At 40.9% G+C, this 16,051-nt stretch overlaps 2 protein-coding genes across 4 annotated transcripts in view; one reads left to right on the top strand and one right to left on the bottom strand.

The window, feature by feature from the left end:
• LOC139148246 (ribosomal biogenesis factor-like) overlaps window positions 1-6,241 on the bottom strand; it is a 59,082-nt gene extending 52,841 nt beyond the window's left edge. Inside the window, exon 1 of one of the 3 annotated variants that reach the window (XM_070719584.1) lies at window positions 6,053-6,241. The gene's annotated coding sequence lies outside the window, so the exon portion shown is untranslated. Of the gene's footprint in view, window positions 1-194; window positions 244-1,766; window positions 1,882-6,052 lie in introns of those variants that run through there. The other 2 variants (XM_070719578.1, XM_070719583.1) reach the window with 2 other exon arrangements.
• A 3,646-nt stretch (window positions 6,242-9,887) lies between these two features.
• On the top strand, window positions 9,888-15,323 carry LOC139148245 (matrilin-3-like). The gene is made up of 7 exons (XM_070719577.1): window positions 9,888-10,074; window positions 11,468-11,589; window positions 12,058-12,181; window positions 12,299-12,486; window positions 12,844-13,003; window positions 13,474-13,647; window positions 14,413-15,323. The coding sequence occupies exons 2-7, from the start codon at window positions 11,476-11,478 to the stop codon at window positions 14,682-14,684; spliced, it is 1,032 nt and encodes a 343-aa protein (XP_070575678.1). The 5' UTR covers window positions 9,888-10,074; window positions 11,468-11,475; the 3' UTR covers window positions 14,685-15,323.
• The last annotated feature ends 728 nt before the right edge of the window (window positions 15,324-16,051 follow it).

Here is a 16,051-nt window from a genome sequence, read left to right on the forward strand (position 1 = left end):
ATGATCTGAGTATGGTGTATGTGATGAGAAATAAAAATGATAAAAGTTAGGAGTAAACCTGCGTCACACTGACTATTGGTGAGGCTAAGCATGGTGCACTGATGCCTGAATTGTCACAAAGGCAATTTCATCTCAATTCCATCGTTTGATTCATGTATGTGATCTTTGAGTCTCCAAAGTAAAGATATGTCTACCTTCACCGATTTTCATTGGTGCTTTCTTCTCTTTTACTGAATGTTCAGGTCATATCTCTCTACTGCAACATGTTACTGGAACATGAAATTTGGATGCAATGGTTTACACATGTACAGTATGGTAAAATCTTCTTTTACACTAATTTGGTTTTCACATGGCAGGCACCCTACTGCAGTTTGATACTGATCCAACATTAGCCAAATTTTGTTTGCCTCACTCAGCGACGATAAGATAAAAAGAACAGCTTAGAATGAGAAAAGTTGGAAACATTGACATCTCCACATCTGACTTTACTTGGATTGGAAAATACCATGCAAGTATCTTTCCTGACCCTTCATTTTGCAGTGTATATTAATTACAGCTCATCAACCACATTGACAATGATAGGGTTATACAAAATTTTAATCTCACACATCGGCCAGAATAGCTGACCAATCAGAAAGAGGTTTACAACCATCAGTTGTTATGGACCAGAACTGCAGCATTGTATCTAAAATGCAACCTGACTGGCTCCTGCAAAGCACGAGATTGAACGCGATCTATGGCAGTGGGTCGTATGTAGCAGCTAATACCCAAGAACGGCAAAGAACAAACAAAGGTTGAAGCACATCTATATCTGATTTTATTGCAAGCAAAGCCTACTTGAAATCCATTGTTGCTGGCCAAATTACAATTTGCAAAAAAGCTATTGCAAAAAATATTTGATTTCAACCAATATGGCTGGATTAAAATCATACCCAATAATAGACCCTAGTTATTCCAAAATCTGCATCCCCATTTTTGACAAAATATAGTTGAAAACCCACAAGAAAAGGACGGCATGTATACGTATTTTTGTTCAACAAAAATGTACATCAGTTAAGTGGAGGAGTATGTGTTGTATTTGTGTTTGTGTTGTATTTGGGCGACCGTTTGTGTTGGAGCCCACAATATAATACCCTTACAGAATTACTTGGGGACTGTCATTCTGAGGAAAATGTTATACAACATGTGGTAAATTTCTGTGAAGTTAGAGCGCCACATGAAACTGGAGATTACAAAATCACGACAAAATGTACTTCAAGTATAGACTTGATTCTCTGAAGTGGGACCTCTAGTGTCAGTGATCAGAGTTTGTCTCGAACAGGATGCGTCCTTGCTTTGATGAACTGAGCAAAAAACAAAACTTCTGTCGTTTTTTATCCAGAAGTAAGAAATTTGAATCCCGTGGGGACAATGGATAGAGAAAGGCCTCAGCCACGAAATCAACCTTTGGACCCCCCCCCCCCCCAGGAATACCGAATGGTCCACACCTGAAGAGTGGCAAAGAGACCACACATGTTAGGGTACAACTTACTTACTTACTAACTGCATGTGCATCAGGCCCCCGATCAGGCCACAGGCCCTAGAGTCAATGCAGGCGAACCGCTAGCCGCCTCTGATTATTGTATCAGTGGCGGCTATGGCTAGCGGTTCGCCTGCATTGACTCTAGAGCCTGTGCTTTCAAATAATGCCCATTGCTTACTGAGAATTCAACTTAGTTAACACCGGCAACGATAGATTATCGATAGAGAATTCGAACACACAATACCTGTCAAAGTGTGAAACACTCTGTGGTAATTCGGTAGGGGCCGCAGGTCAAGCAGGCGATGAGTGCATGGGTACAATATGCAGCAAGTATATCGCGTGGTTTCTCCACTTCCGGGTTCAGCACTGCGCAAGCGCAATTCTGTAACAAATCGTTTGTTTTTCTGTCGCTCGGGCTCTCTCTCACTCTCTCGTTTATAGTCAGTCGTTACTAGTAATACATGCCTAAGTTTCAAAGACCATTTTCTCTTAACGTACCCAGATTAGTGGGCGTCTGAATTGATGTTAAAAACAGTTGAGACAATATTAGTCCTCATGAACAACAAGTTAGGCAACATCGACTCGGAGTGTTTGAAAATTTTGGTGTTCAGATGGGGGTGGGGGGGTCACCCCCGGTTTGAGTATAGATATACAACGGAGAGCCAAAAGTACAAAGCAAATAAAATTTTCCTTAAAATAGGGGTAAAGAGTCTATATTTTGGCCCAATGCCCTACGTCAAAGCTACATTTAGGCCTACTTCAAAATCAGTGGTAAGTCAAAGTGATTTGGAAATAAAAATTAAAAAAGTTGGTCAAAAGTACAATTTATCAAACTATTCTTGGTTGAAAGTTTACCCGAAGCGGATATGGGGAGGTAAAACTGCGGTACATACGGTACAAATCAAATCAAATCAGAATCGACACACACAACGGCTTGACAACTCTACTGAGCTGACCCGATGGCATCGTTTCAATCTTCGTGTGTCCTTTGCTGCTCACCGCGAAGGCGACCCGACCCTGAAGTCTGGTCGTGTTGTTGTTGTTGTTGTTGTTGTTGTTGTTGTTGTTGACCATTAAAATTCAACGAACATAACTGTTATGTTGTTGGTGGTGTTGTTGTTTCAAACGTAATGTAGATGTCATAAAAACTACAAGGACGCTATCATTATTTGACCCGATGCAACTCTCCAACGGCGTACACTGTCTTCATATGGACGGAGAGAGTGTATGGAGAGAGTGGTATCGGGTCAAATGATGATAGCGTCCTTGTAGTGTTTCTTATGACATCTACATTACTTTTGAAACAACAATAATACAACTGTCATGTTCATGGAATTTTATTGGACATGTCGAAGTGTCGCCATCAACGGCCACACGATTAAGCCTATCGTTTGCCTGCACAATTTGAGTGAGCTTCCTGGAGATAAAAACAGTCGCCAAGGCGTAATAGTTTTCGGCGTCCTTGCATTGTTGTTGTTCACTGGATTACTGCACAGTCGTGCATGATAATACTGTCGCTGGTAACCTTATAATCCAAAACGGTATCTGATTGCAATAACCAACAACCACAGGCGTGATGTTTTCTGGGTAGTTTCTATAAGTGTAGTTTATTCTACGTTTCGACGTTCTCTTCCGTAGCCTAATCACCAAGGTTGGTGATTAGGCTACGGAAGAGAACGTCGAAACGTAGAATAAACTACACTTATAGAAACTACCCAGAAAACATCACGCCTGTGCCAACAACAGACGTAACAGAGGGTCAGTGGACTGTTTGTTTTTCTCCGCATACAAAATGTTCATTCAGAGATGGTTTAAGAAATAACAAGTGACCAGCAAAGTCGAGGACCAATATATCGCAAAGTCAGATAATGAGAAAATCTCAGATACCGATTCATATCAAGACTGAAGTTGGCAAGATTTCAGTGGCCACACCATTTTGATCGGAAGACAAAACTCGCCCTTGTCAGATCATCTACCTCCATGGTCAGATAATCCCTGGTTCCTGTTTGGCCGGGACCGGAAATGGGTCAGTAAACAAAACCATTATACCGCACCAAATTCTTGGAAGTTGCGGGATTTGACCTCTCTTCCTTTCTCCGAACGCTCAGAGAATCTTTTCACCTAATGAGGGAGTATTTGAGAAACACTGCGCAAATAGCTCATCCAGGTTTCAATAAACCACGGACACGTGATATCCGGTCGATCCGTATTGTTCTTTAAACACAATGCAATTAGGAATTACAAAGTGCAAGTTTGGAATTATATATCGTATATATCCTACAGAAAGAAGAACCGTTATCTAATACCGGTTACTTTTTATCTCAGAAGAGTGTTTACAAGTATTTCTTACCACACATCTTCCTAACATTCCAAAGGAACAGAAATCTTACATGCTTACCCACATGCGTAGAATGAATAAGTAAATACGTGCGTACACCTATATGAATGGGTGTGTATGTATGTATGTGCATGTATGTAATGAAATGTGAGAATTTAGAGAGAGAGTGGTGAACAAGTGCTTACTCCTCTGGGCAAAGGCGGGATATGCTTTATTTCATATATGTGGGATTGTATTAGAAACATTTAAAAGTATAAATTATTGACTATACTTGTAAACAAGCAAACAAAGAAAAACAAATAAAAGACCATTCCTTATTGGCAAACATGAATAAATATACAACTCTTTATTGGTTCTTTATTGTATACGGAAACAATCATACATAACACGCGTAAACAAACATACAAACAAGGAGCCTGAGTTCCCTATAATATGACATACAAACTTCTAGTCTTTATCATTGAACATGATGAAGCACAGAGTCAGAGGTTCGCAACCTCTTACCGTTTTTGCTCTTACAATCCGATTCTGATTCCTATTTACGGTATATTCAGGCAGCTCTGTCGGAGTTCGTTGCTCTACAACATTAAAAAGAGCTAAGCGATTATTGTGCGATTTTTTTGACAAAGCTTGTGGAGGGACCGTGCTTGGAAGTTCTGCCAACATGTAGGCACGGCCGGCAAAATATCTCATGTAAAACAGTCTCCAACCGTATCCTCTGCAAGCAATCACAACTGATCTCGAACTAGCTGTGGGTCCACAGCTGTGGTGTTTTCGGTTTAATAGTGCTGGTTTTTATGTGCTGGTTTTGACTTTTACGTTATTAACGCCGTTAACAAAAAGTCAAAACCAGCACGTAAAAGTCAGAAATCCCGTCCGAAAACACCACAGCTATGTACCCAAAGTTAATCTCTACCCAGTTTCGTGTGATTTCTGAGGGAACCTGGAGGATTTTCACATGTCGTCTATCACCTGTAATTAAGCGTAATACTATTTTATCAAAATTTCATGAGCAACCGTACGAAAGGCTATCAGTACGTTGTTATGCAATAACTGCACAACCACTTTCAAGAAAAGGGTCGCATTTCCCTGTGAATAAATGGATTTCAGATCATTTTGTTTTGCTTGCGACATAAGCTCTACACCAAACGATTCGTCAAACCGATGTCAGCAGGAAATGGACGACAAAACCACAGCCGGATGCACCGAGCAAACTTCGGGTTATTTTACACCAGGAAGTAAATAATGGTGGGAAAATACGTGTAAAACGAGTCCACACATCGCAAATACACAGATCACATGTACATAGCTAAGAAAAAAGAAACACTTGCTCTGGTCCTTGATATAAAAGCAAAAGTGATACGGTGATGCAACTTTCCCCTTTATCACTTTATTTCCCTGTTCTTAATATCTGATCGCTATGAAGGAAAGGCAGGCTTCTGAAGCAGATCTTGAAGTGATGCAGACGATTATTTTGGCCTGATCCCCTTGATTGCCAGTCTGGCATGGAAATTCACGTGATGCCACCGGGGATATCTTCCGTCCACGACTCACCCCGAGATTTCTGCAAATTATTTCTTGGGTCTACATCTGATTCATTGAAATATGGGTGCTCATGACACCTGACAATTCATTCTCATCACAAAATGGTAGGTAAAGATGGACCATCTGAAATACAGATCAGGCTAAGTTTCCAAATCTGGAAGCTTGTCTTGAAGCTGGTCTGTGGGTGTATTGTTTGTTTTTGTTTGTGTCTCTTTTTATAATAATAAAGAACAAAACAATAAATTGAAAAGGGTACAGTCAAGCCATTATTGCTAACGAAATGATGCGCACAATAACAGGCAGCGTGTTGAAAGCATGAACCAGGGGATGATCACGTTTATACTTGAATACTATATGGTGACGATATATGGTCGATAACTAGCCCAAATAAAAGGTAAGTTACGAAGCTTTTTCGATAGATTTGTTTCGTCTGACAATATTTACGAAGAAGGAAGAGGGGTTTAAGTGACCTAAAACCAATGTTTGTTCATCATAGGATGGTAATATCATCTTTGATATATGTGGCCTATTATAATAATTTAATTTTTGTCAAAGAAGTTAAACGTTCGCTGGTATGCGATGTTATTGTAAAGAGGAGTTGAAGACGCATCGTAGACTAACACTCTTAACCAAGCTTGAAAGCTTACCCCATTAATTCACTGTCCATGTTCCTACTCCTGTGGAAAAATAATTCACCCAAGTAATTACGTTATCCAGATACAACTCCCTGATCCTGCCTGATTCTGAGTGAAGTCTCACAGGTTACAGTAAGCATCTTCTGTCGTAACTTTGCATAGTTATGAAACGCTATTAAGTAGTATCCACGTCGACAAAACAACTTGGTAGGTGATAACTATCAGAGGACGTCTGCGATTGCGCGACTTTCCTATTGATAAACATTGCCTCTTCCCAGAAATTGGCGAAAAACATTGCCTCTTCCCAGAAATTGGCGAATTTGAGCAAATGTAAATAAAATTCAGCATTTGATATATCTTCGTATTAACCGGTTTTGTCGCTTTCCAGTAACTGCATGAATTTGCCAAATAATCTTTGGTTGCGTCTCTTCGTTTAGACAGAAGCTGCGTCAATCGCCGTTTCGGTACAGTGACTATCAAGACTATTATTTTGGGACATGTATAGATCTTAGGATATATTGTGCATAGCAACATACCAGTTATATATCGATCCCATTCCCATAGCCGCAGTCGGGACGACCTCTCTCTCTCTCTCTCTCTCTCTCTCTCTCTCTCTCTCTCTCTCTCTCTCTCTCTCTCTCTCTCTCTCTGCTATCACTTCAGAGCGGTCTTTCACATGGCACCAGGAAATTGTGTCTCGGCCTACTTTCTGCTCATCAGGTCAAGGAACATGTCCTCCGTCAGATACAAGCTTGACATTAATTGTTTCTGTCGGGGTAAGGTTACTTAAATGTCGACACACAAAATAAAGTCGGTTTGTCTGAAAGCACATGCTTCCAGAACAAATATACCAATATACTACAATCTATTTGTTATAATAGCACAGTACCTTTAGTATGTTGAGTTACGCTGTGGTTCTATGTACTTGTCACAAGTAATTTGATTTCCACATTGTCGGGAACCAAAGCTATATTACATTCCACGTGTCAGCGCAAATGTTGGTAAGGCATGATATCTAGCCGTTGTCTTGGACGAAGAGGCCGGCAAAGTACGACCCCATAATAACTCAGTTTTTATGACGGTCTCAAGTTTCATATACTGATCCAGGTTCCGTGTTCACATTTCCGTATCCTATTTTCCTCCTTTTCACTTTTCCAGTTTCTGTAATTTTCATGGGCCTACTAACCTCAACTATTAAAGGGATGATCCATTGGTTTCGGGAGAGGCCCGGGGACTGGAGGGTTTTTGAGAAAAACATTGCTGACAGATTATGGAAAAGGTGTATGCTTTTGAAGCACATTATACATTAGGCTGAAGTTTCCTTCCAAAGAGGCTATCAAGGTCAAAATTTGCTGTGACTTTTTCGACTTTGGCTTCATTGGGCTTTGGTAGTGTTAAGAAGCTCAATTGTGATCGTGTTTGTGTGAATTGTTTATCGGCTTGGGGGAGGGCTACTAGTAGGAGGTTGGTTTTTTACTGTAAAGAATGCTTCGCATAAACCAGACGCAAAATTGTTAAGAAGTATCATCTAGAAAACGTGTCGTCATATTAAAGGGCAAAAGTTAATTTTGGTCCCATTTTCCTCAGCCCCCTTAGCAACACGTTCATTCCTGATGCAATTTTAGCAGTAGGCCTATAACAGTTTTCGCCAAGACCGCTGGCTGGCAGTTGCGTTTGAAGACCTGCCACTGCACGTCCACATCCTTGCGGTCTGAGACTGAGTAGAAGGCGTTGTTGACTGGGTTCTAAATACAAATAAACCTGTTAGAAGAGAAGGCCAGTTCTTGTCTTGTACAAATTTGCCTGTTCTCACCAGGCAGTGACAGAGGTGAAGGCCGAGGGATGAAACCTGCGAGGCACTCTATGGCAAGTAGCAGCCTTCTTTTAAAGGGACGGGGTCGCCGGAACTGCGCTTAGGGGAAACATACAGATGCAGATCAAGAACACAGTTCCCTATACACGGCCGTACATGCCGGCTTTGTATATCGTCTTCCCATGTACGTGAAGTAATAAGAAGCCGAAGTAATATAAATGCCTACAGTCGTTAAGGGAGCGCGAAGGCAGTTTCCCCCTTCGGGAGTCATGGTGTCCTAGTTTTTGTTGACCGATAGTTACAGCCGCCACACACATCCACGACTTCAGCTACACAAATTTTCCATGTTTTCCGACAATGTTTTTTAAACAATGAACAAAAAACGAAATAAATTCATTCCGTAGCTCCTCATCCCCATTAGTTAAAAAACAATGATGACGTACCAAACACAGATGACATTGAAGTTGATGACTGGCCCTGGAACCGGGCACTGTTTCTTCGTAGCACTGAAAAAAGTTCATGATTGTACTTGCAATCTGCTTTCTAGGTAGCAATATATTAAATGGGGGATCACAAGGCAGACATTGTCTGTCTTGTGATATATTTAAGCGATACACCACCCCAGCTATGGATATGCAAAGGGATTTTGACCAGTTATAGCTCTGCGTGGCAGGACTGTGTGTTACCGGCGTTATACGGCCTCCCGCCGTATAACGCCGGTAACATACAAGCCCTGCCACGCAGAACTAGACCAGTTCATGACATCATTACGCGTGCGTATGTCGCGAACTGGTCAAAATAGATATATTTCTCGATACACCTTCGAGGAAACTATTTCTCATACAAATAGCACACACTGTCTGTACTAAAATGGCAAGATATTGTAGCCAACGCTCAAAACAAAATCGATGGTCCCATTCCTTTTTGACGACAAGGAAAAACGAGAGTATTTTTTTAAGAGATGGATAGCTGTGTTGGGGAGTCTTCAGTAATTACAGGGGTGGGCGGGGAATCAGGTTAAACCTGTTTTGTAAATGTGACTCCCTCCTCATTCCCATGTTCTAAAATTTGACCCTCCCCGCTACTGAGACACTTTGCACCATCATAATGTATATCATAATGATATACATATATACATATCAATGTTGTGTACCAGTGGGATTAATTGACTGACAGATAGCAAAGCTTGTAATAAAGCTATAGCATTTCTTTTGTATAAGATCACACTTACTGTTCGATACTGAAAACCTGATTTCAATGCTGTGCAAAAACTCTCCCTAACCCGGTGACCGTGTTAAACATATCTGTAATGCCATGGTCTATTTTAACATCACTGTCACTATTGTTAGTAATAAATGTTATTTCTACATTCTGTCTCACTCTCATTAATGCAGTCAGTGTCATTATCACCACGGTTCAGTACATTGAGAATAATATTATCATCGTCACAATAAACTTTTCAATCGTATTAATTCACAATGAAGGGTGTGTATTATCTCCTTCAGCTTGTGAATAATGTACATGTATATTGCGAAGGAATCGGTATATTTTTCTGGCATTTTCCAATCCAGGAAACATCACATAGAAAGATGATCAGCTTCGGTAAGTTTAGAAAATCAGCTTCAATCTGTAATCCTTCATCAAAAAGTAACCTTCCCCGAGGAGTTTCTTAAAATGTCACCCTCCCCCCTAATCCCCCAGCCCATGAAAGCTCCCTTAGCTGTGATCGAAAAACAAATAGTGATCCATAGGCAGCCACTGCCGCTTTTCGCAGATACGTCTGTTGACGTGGGGCGATTTTCAGTGTTTATTTTGATTATCGGACAATGCATATCTGATACAGCAGTGTGATACTAGACCTTGCGAACGCTGACCAACGCTGACCTGCTATCAATTTCCTGAAACCTAAAACTTCAACAGATTATTTCCCATTTATCCACAAACTACTTCAATGAACTATGTGACCCCATCACTCTTTAATGTGTCTCACTCACTCTGTCCGGGGTGAACTTCTTGGAAGACGAGTAACAATAGCCGGAAGTTGATTGACTGCGGGATATCTACCACACAGCGTTTTCGTCGAATAATCTCTTTTATCAGTTCAATGTACATCCGCTATCGTGGCTATATAAGCACTGGTTCGAATCATCTGTACGTTCACAGTCCACAACCAACAGTCCAGTACACACTGATTCTTGAGTTGGTCTATCACATCTCAGAGGTAAGTGTACAAGTTTTTCAGCCGTTTCTCTTCGTAATCAGGTTCAACTTTTGGGGAAATCATACTGTTGACGTTTAGGCCTACAGTCAATGAAAGATGATAAGCTTAAAACAAGGCGGTTATTATCTTTCGTCGTGTTTACACAGAATACTGCCTTTACAACAAGCGGGCAGGCAAGGGTTGTTTTATGATGATGTTACTGTGGTAACAGGGTTACATATTCACAATTTTGAAAAACATACATTTCCAAGAAAACCTGTTGCAACTCGTAAACCCGTGTTTGGGGTCCGTGTAACTGGTAAAACGCGCAAAGCTGTGAGACGTAGGGCAGGGAACAATATCGAGCTGTTTATTGAAAACATATATTATCTGCACCCACAGTTCAATTCAAACGGGATGTTTCAAGGTAGAGATTGTAATCACCTGTTCCAACATGTCAAATTGATTGAACAAATACAAAAGTCTTGTTGACGGCTAGGGAACTTTGAAAATCAAGACTCGTACGTTTGTCAGTTTTCTGCTAATATTTTCAGATTTTCAATCATATACGACGATATCATCTTCGAATATTTTGCATATTTACCGGTCGTCAGTCCCTGCTCTAAGCCTCCCACGATGAATAGTAGTCGTATAATTGCAAAACAGGAAAACAATAACTACAGTAAACATGGCGAATTACGTCATGTCGTTGAACGTCATGTCGTTGATGTTTACCCTGAGACAGTGTAGAGGAATGGTCTGTTGTTTACTAGATTGTCCAACTTCGAACAAGAGTCCTTCCACAGCTACGCTGTCAGTCCAGGAATAGAGAGCACTTCTTCATTCATTGAATTCGGCTTCACAGATTTGTTGCCGTTCCGTAGCCTGCAACTTTCCTCGGCGATTCCGTGTGGTGGGAAAAACCGCTCGTGAAAGTTGTGGGCTACAGAACTGCAGTTACACAAGAAAGAAGTGCTGTTGAACCTCTGATGGGAAGCTTCGAACGACTGGGACTCGCTGTCCGTAAAGCCGTAGCTTTGCATGGCAGGGCTGTGTGTTACCGGCGTTATACGGCCTCCCACCACCCGTATAACGCCGGTAACACACAGCCCTGCCATGCAGAGCCAGTAAAGCCGCTGCTATCCGCCACTTCTCCTGACTGGCCACTTACCGTGCACACTAAAAGTCCATCATCAACGCCCAGGCCTAAGGAGCTAGTCGTATGCACCATGAGTGTTAGCTGCCTAAGAGCTCGACAATATTCAGTGTAAAGTTTACTTTTAAAAACCATTACTATCATGACTATCGCGCAGTATTGGTTGCCAAATCAAGAAAGAAAGGCCGCCGTCATTCGATGTCAATGCGCCCTCAACAGCCTAGATAATCAATTGCTTTTATCTAACCGCATCCACAGGTTCAAGCATGAAGTTCTTCAGTATCTGCTTGTTTGTGAGCTTCGTTTGCACGCAGTGCCAAGGTGCATCTCTTGGATCGTTTTTCAGTAGTCACTTCGCTTCAGCATCAGGATCATGTGAGGTAAGACCACATACCAGTGTAGTTGAAGTCTTAGGCGGGCGTGTTGTTTGTAGCAAAGCTGTGTGAACATGCGTTGTCCAAACTTTCGGATTTACGTTCCCTCCGGCCGTCTCAGTTATGATATATGCTCAATGTTTTACAAAGGAGAACTCGGAGCTTTTTATGTAATACTAATGATACATATTGATGATTTTGGGGACATTCAAATGCTAAAGCCAATGCAATCACTTCAACACAAGTATATACGATACCAGTTCAAAACAAATCCGTTCATATCAGACAAATGAGGTCAGATGTAGAAGGAAAAAATACCGACGAAACTAGGAAATGAACCCATGCATCTGTTCAGAAAAATATCCTCTACCTATGAATGCAAGACTTAACAAGCCATATACGACTATAGTTCGGATTTTACAATCGACGCGCTAGCTTCACTTTTGACACAAGTATTATTTCAACCTCGCACAGGTGAGTGAATGGGGTCCATGGAGTTCAAGGCCGATCAGTGGTTGCAGCACAGTCACGAGGACACGTACTATCATACGTCAAGGAAGGAACTGCCCAACCGAGCTTTCGCAATCAGAGACGCGATGTAAGTAGAAACACTCATTTCTCGTCAAATATTACAAGTAGCGTGACTACAAAGTTCCGAAGTGTATTATACATGAAAAAGCAAACTCACAACTGTTATCTTTCTGTTCCAATTAAGGTGGCAGGCCCGACGCCTTTGAGACGGCAAGCTCCATCGGTACAAGTTTCCTTGGAAAGTTCTCACCCGAAGCGAGCGAAGGAACATTTGGAACCGCTTCACCGCCACCTGTTGATCTTCTGTTCGTCCTCGACCAAAGCGGCAGCATCGGACAGAACCACTTCACTACCGTTATCAACCACGTTCAGGTATTTGAAAAAGTTTTGTTGTAGTTGGTGGCAATTGTGATGACGATGATGATGATGATGATGGTGGTGGTGGTGGGGATTGTGATTACGCAACAGTTGCAGGAATATCTTTTTTCGAAACACATAAGCTTAATGTCCCTTGATGCGTTCTGCAGTTAGTATTAAGAAGTACAGGCCTCAATTCGTCACTAATTGGTGTAAATACCTTTAACCTGCTCTAGGACCCATCTCAAAAATGATTTAATGAGTTAAGCAATGTCGTGGCAGTAAAGCAGTGCATTTCTTGTTTGTGGTATGAAGACTTGTGCCGAATCAAAAATGGAAAACGTAACAGTAATATTTCCCATTAATTCATAGGAGCTGATTGAACTGTTCCCAGTGCCCATAGCAAAACAACAGACAAGAGTTTCCGCCATTTCCTTTTCGAGCGCGAATCAAATTGATATTGACTTCAATTTCAACGCTTGTAGCAGCAAGGATGACTGCAAGAACTTGGTTGGGCAAATCACTTATGAAGGTGGGTATTGCTTTAGTCACATAAAACACGACTATGCAGGCTTTGTGATGAACAACTATGAGATCCCGAGACGACATTCTGCATTTTACTCTGTCGCTCGAATTATCCTTGTGTCGTTGGGTCAAACAACAGAACGACTGGACACTCTGAAGAAAGCTCATTTGGAGTACAAAAACTACGAAAAATTCAACTGTTTTAATTATTGTATTTTGGCTTTGATTGAACACATTGGCAACCAAAAATAATTAGTAAACCCACTCTGTCATCCCTATCATTTGTATAATGATGATGGTTGTGGTAGTGGTGAAGATGGTGGTGTTGGTGGTGATGATAATGATGACGGCGATGATGATGATGATGATGATGATGGTGGTGATGATAGTGGTGGTTAGTGGTGGTTATTTATTTATTCATTGTTTTTCATTTATTTATTTATTTATCTAATTAATTTATCTAATTATTTTTATTAGGTGGCTTAACACATACCACCAAAGCTTTGGACAAAGCGCGCAACGAGGCGTTCACCACACTTCACGGATCACGTTCCCACGCCCACAAGGTGCTCTTTCTCATCACTGATGGACACTCTAACGGTGGTGGCAACATTGTCGCAGCTGCTGACGCCCTCAAAGGTTCGAGTACAAGTAAGTGCAAAATCTTGCAAGTATATTCGCGTGTAGGGAACTGAGAAAGGTTACTTGCCGTGAACACTGGCATAAGAAAACCAGTTAATGATTATATTGTTGACACAATGTCGCTATGACGTCACATATTGTCCAAGAAGCATCTCTCTCTCTCTCTCTCTCTCTCTCTCTCACACTCTCTCTCTCTCTCTCTCTCTCTCTCTCTCTCTCTCTCTCTCTCTAAATGAACATCGCTGTCACTCCATAAACACCGACCATATTAAAATGCATGCAGTTTACATGAGCTCTGTGTGTTGTGCTTTTCTTGTGGCAGTTTCCAACTCTGCACGCTAAAGTTTACTGTCATTCAGAAATGTAAACTTCATAGGCTAGAGTAAGTAAATTCTTTGTTTTGCGTCCACTTACAATTCCGAGAGGTAGACAAGCAAGTGATTGAAAAGCATACAAAATGCCATTATTTGACAGCTTCTAATGCGAGCTGCTTATCTTTGTAACTTTATGCTTTCAAAGGTTACAATTTTACTTCAACACATGGTTCGATGGTTCTAGTATTTGCAGTAGTGATGGCTTTATTTTGCAAAAAATATCGTCAACAATGGGAAATTCTGCAAGAAAAATTATTTTTCCCTAAAAAACTCCATGAACCAACACGCGCGCGTACTCAAAAAAGGAAACTGCTTACTCTGGCTTTGTTAAGTTTTTGAACGGATGTGTTGTAAATCGACAGATCTGTTGAACATGTCTTCATTTTTATGCTACTATTAGGAGCTGAAATTTATTGCCTGGGAGTGACAGAGAACATCAACGAGGATGAACTCAAAAGCATCGTTTCAGAACCAATCCCTGATCATCTATTCTATTACGACAGCTTTAGCTCCATGAGCAGTGGCTCACGCTACTTACACAACATCTTCCGCAGTGCCTCAGGCGCGGGTGACGTCGACGGTGGCGGCTTTTTCGGGATTGGATCCCTTCCACACGTGAAGGATAAACAGCCAATTTCTATCGGCGGCAGTGTGCTTGCAAGACGTTTCTAAACGGAAGACTCTCAATGTACATGCACTCATAGCGCGGACATGTGTGTGATCAACCGGCAATCTTGAAACGGACAAATTGACACGAATTGACACGTCAGTGAAAGGTACACTGTGTCTGCATGACGTCATCCATGCCAGTGATGACTGAGAAAATCGGACTTGTACTTCCCCGGCTCGTGAAATCTTTGTTGCTTAGCAACGTGACATTTTATAGGGAGATGTAAAGATGACTTTTGATAAATGACAGAGTTAATTTTTAAGCATACATTGTAATATACTATGTGTAACTAGTGCAGCTGTGTCGCTAGGAACATGGTAAACATTTAAGGGTTTTCAGACACCTAATTTTATTAATCTGTCGTTAATATTTTTTTCAAAATTAGTGGTATCTACCCTTTTTTGACTAACTTTTCTTTCGCAATGTGTACAAACATTTCAAAATATGTGATCTAACATGTTGAAATATTTCATTTGTGCGGAAGTACAGATGTATATATTTTTTAAATCTTAACGACAAAAAACTTGTGATTTTGCATATATTTACTATCCTTTGTCTTTGTTCAATGATGTACATTATACATTTCCACATGTACTGTGTTACTAAAACATAAATAAACACTTGATTTGAACATCTAATAAGTGTAAAAGATACTCGTATTTTACTCAAAGTCTCAATAATTATAGTACCTGTAATTTTTGTTCATTATTGTGTTCTGTTAATGAACAAAGGGTTCCTGATTTGCTCTGTAGAACATGTTAAATCATTCTCGCGAGCCAGAGCATAAATTCCGCTCCGCTGAGTCTTTGCGGGTACGCACCAAGCTGTTGCCGCAAACTGGCACGTGTTTACGACGATGATGTTAAATATCCTTTTTGCAAAAATTATCTGTACATTGACATTTTGCTGTATGCATCGCTGTTGCTCACAATTGAAGTTCGTTCCTGACAGGGAATTATTTGTCAACAATAGCATTGTACGTCTCATTTGTACAAGCTGTGCTGACATGCGCAGTACTTGGTATTTTAACACTTGGTAGGGAATACGAAGAACAAAGAACAAGGCTACTGAAATATTCAAAACCTCACAGTTACTTTGGCTCTGGAAGCGAGAGATTATAGCATGAAGGCAAATAAAAAATGGATGTTTGCTGACACTGTAGAATGTATTTGCTTTATCATTCGATATCAATAATCAAAAGATTAGATCTACAACTTCTCAGTTTAAAACTTAACGGGGTGAATTCATGGAGTGCTTCGATTTTACTAAACCCTGGAGGTCCGTCTTGATACTCTGCAGCGTGCTCGTCGGCACCAAATAAACAAAATATCGACAACCTATTTGAAATGTACATCTGTCTTATGTACTC

The sequence above is a fragment of the Ptychodera flava genome, chromosome 13 (assembly GCF_041260155.1).
Source record: "Ptychodera flava strain L36383 chromosome 13, AS_Pfla_20210202, whole genome shotgun sequence".
NCBI lineage: Eukaryota > Metazoa > Hemichordata > Enteropneusta > Ptychoderidae > Ptychodera > Ptychodera flava.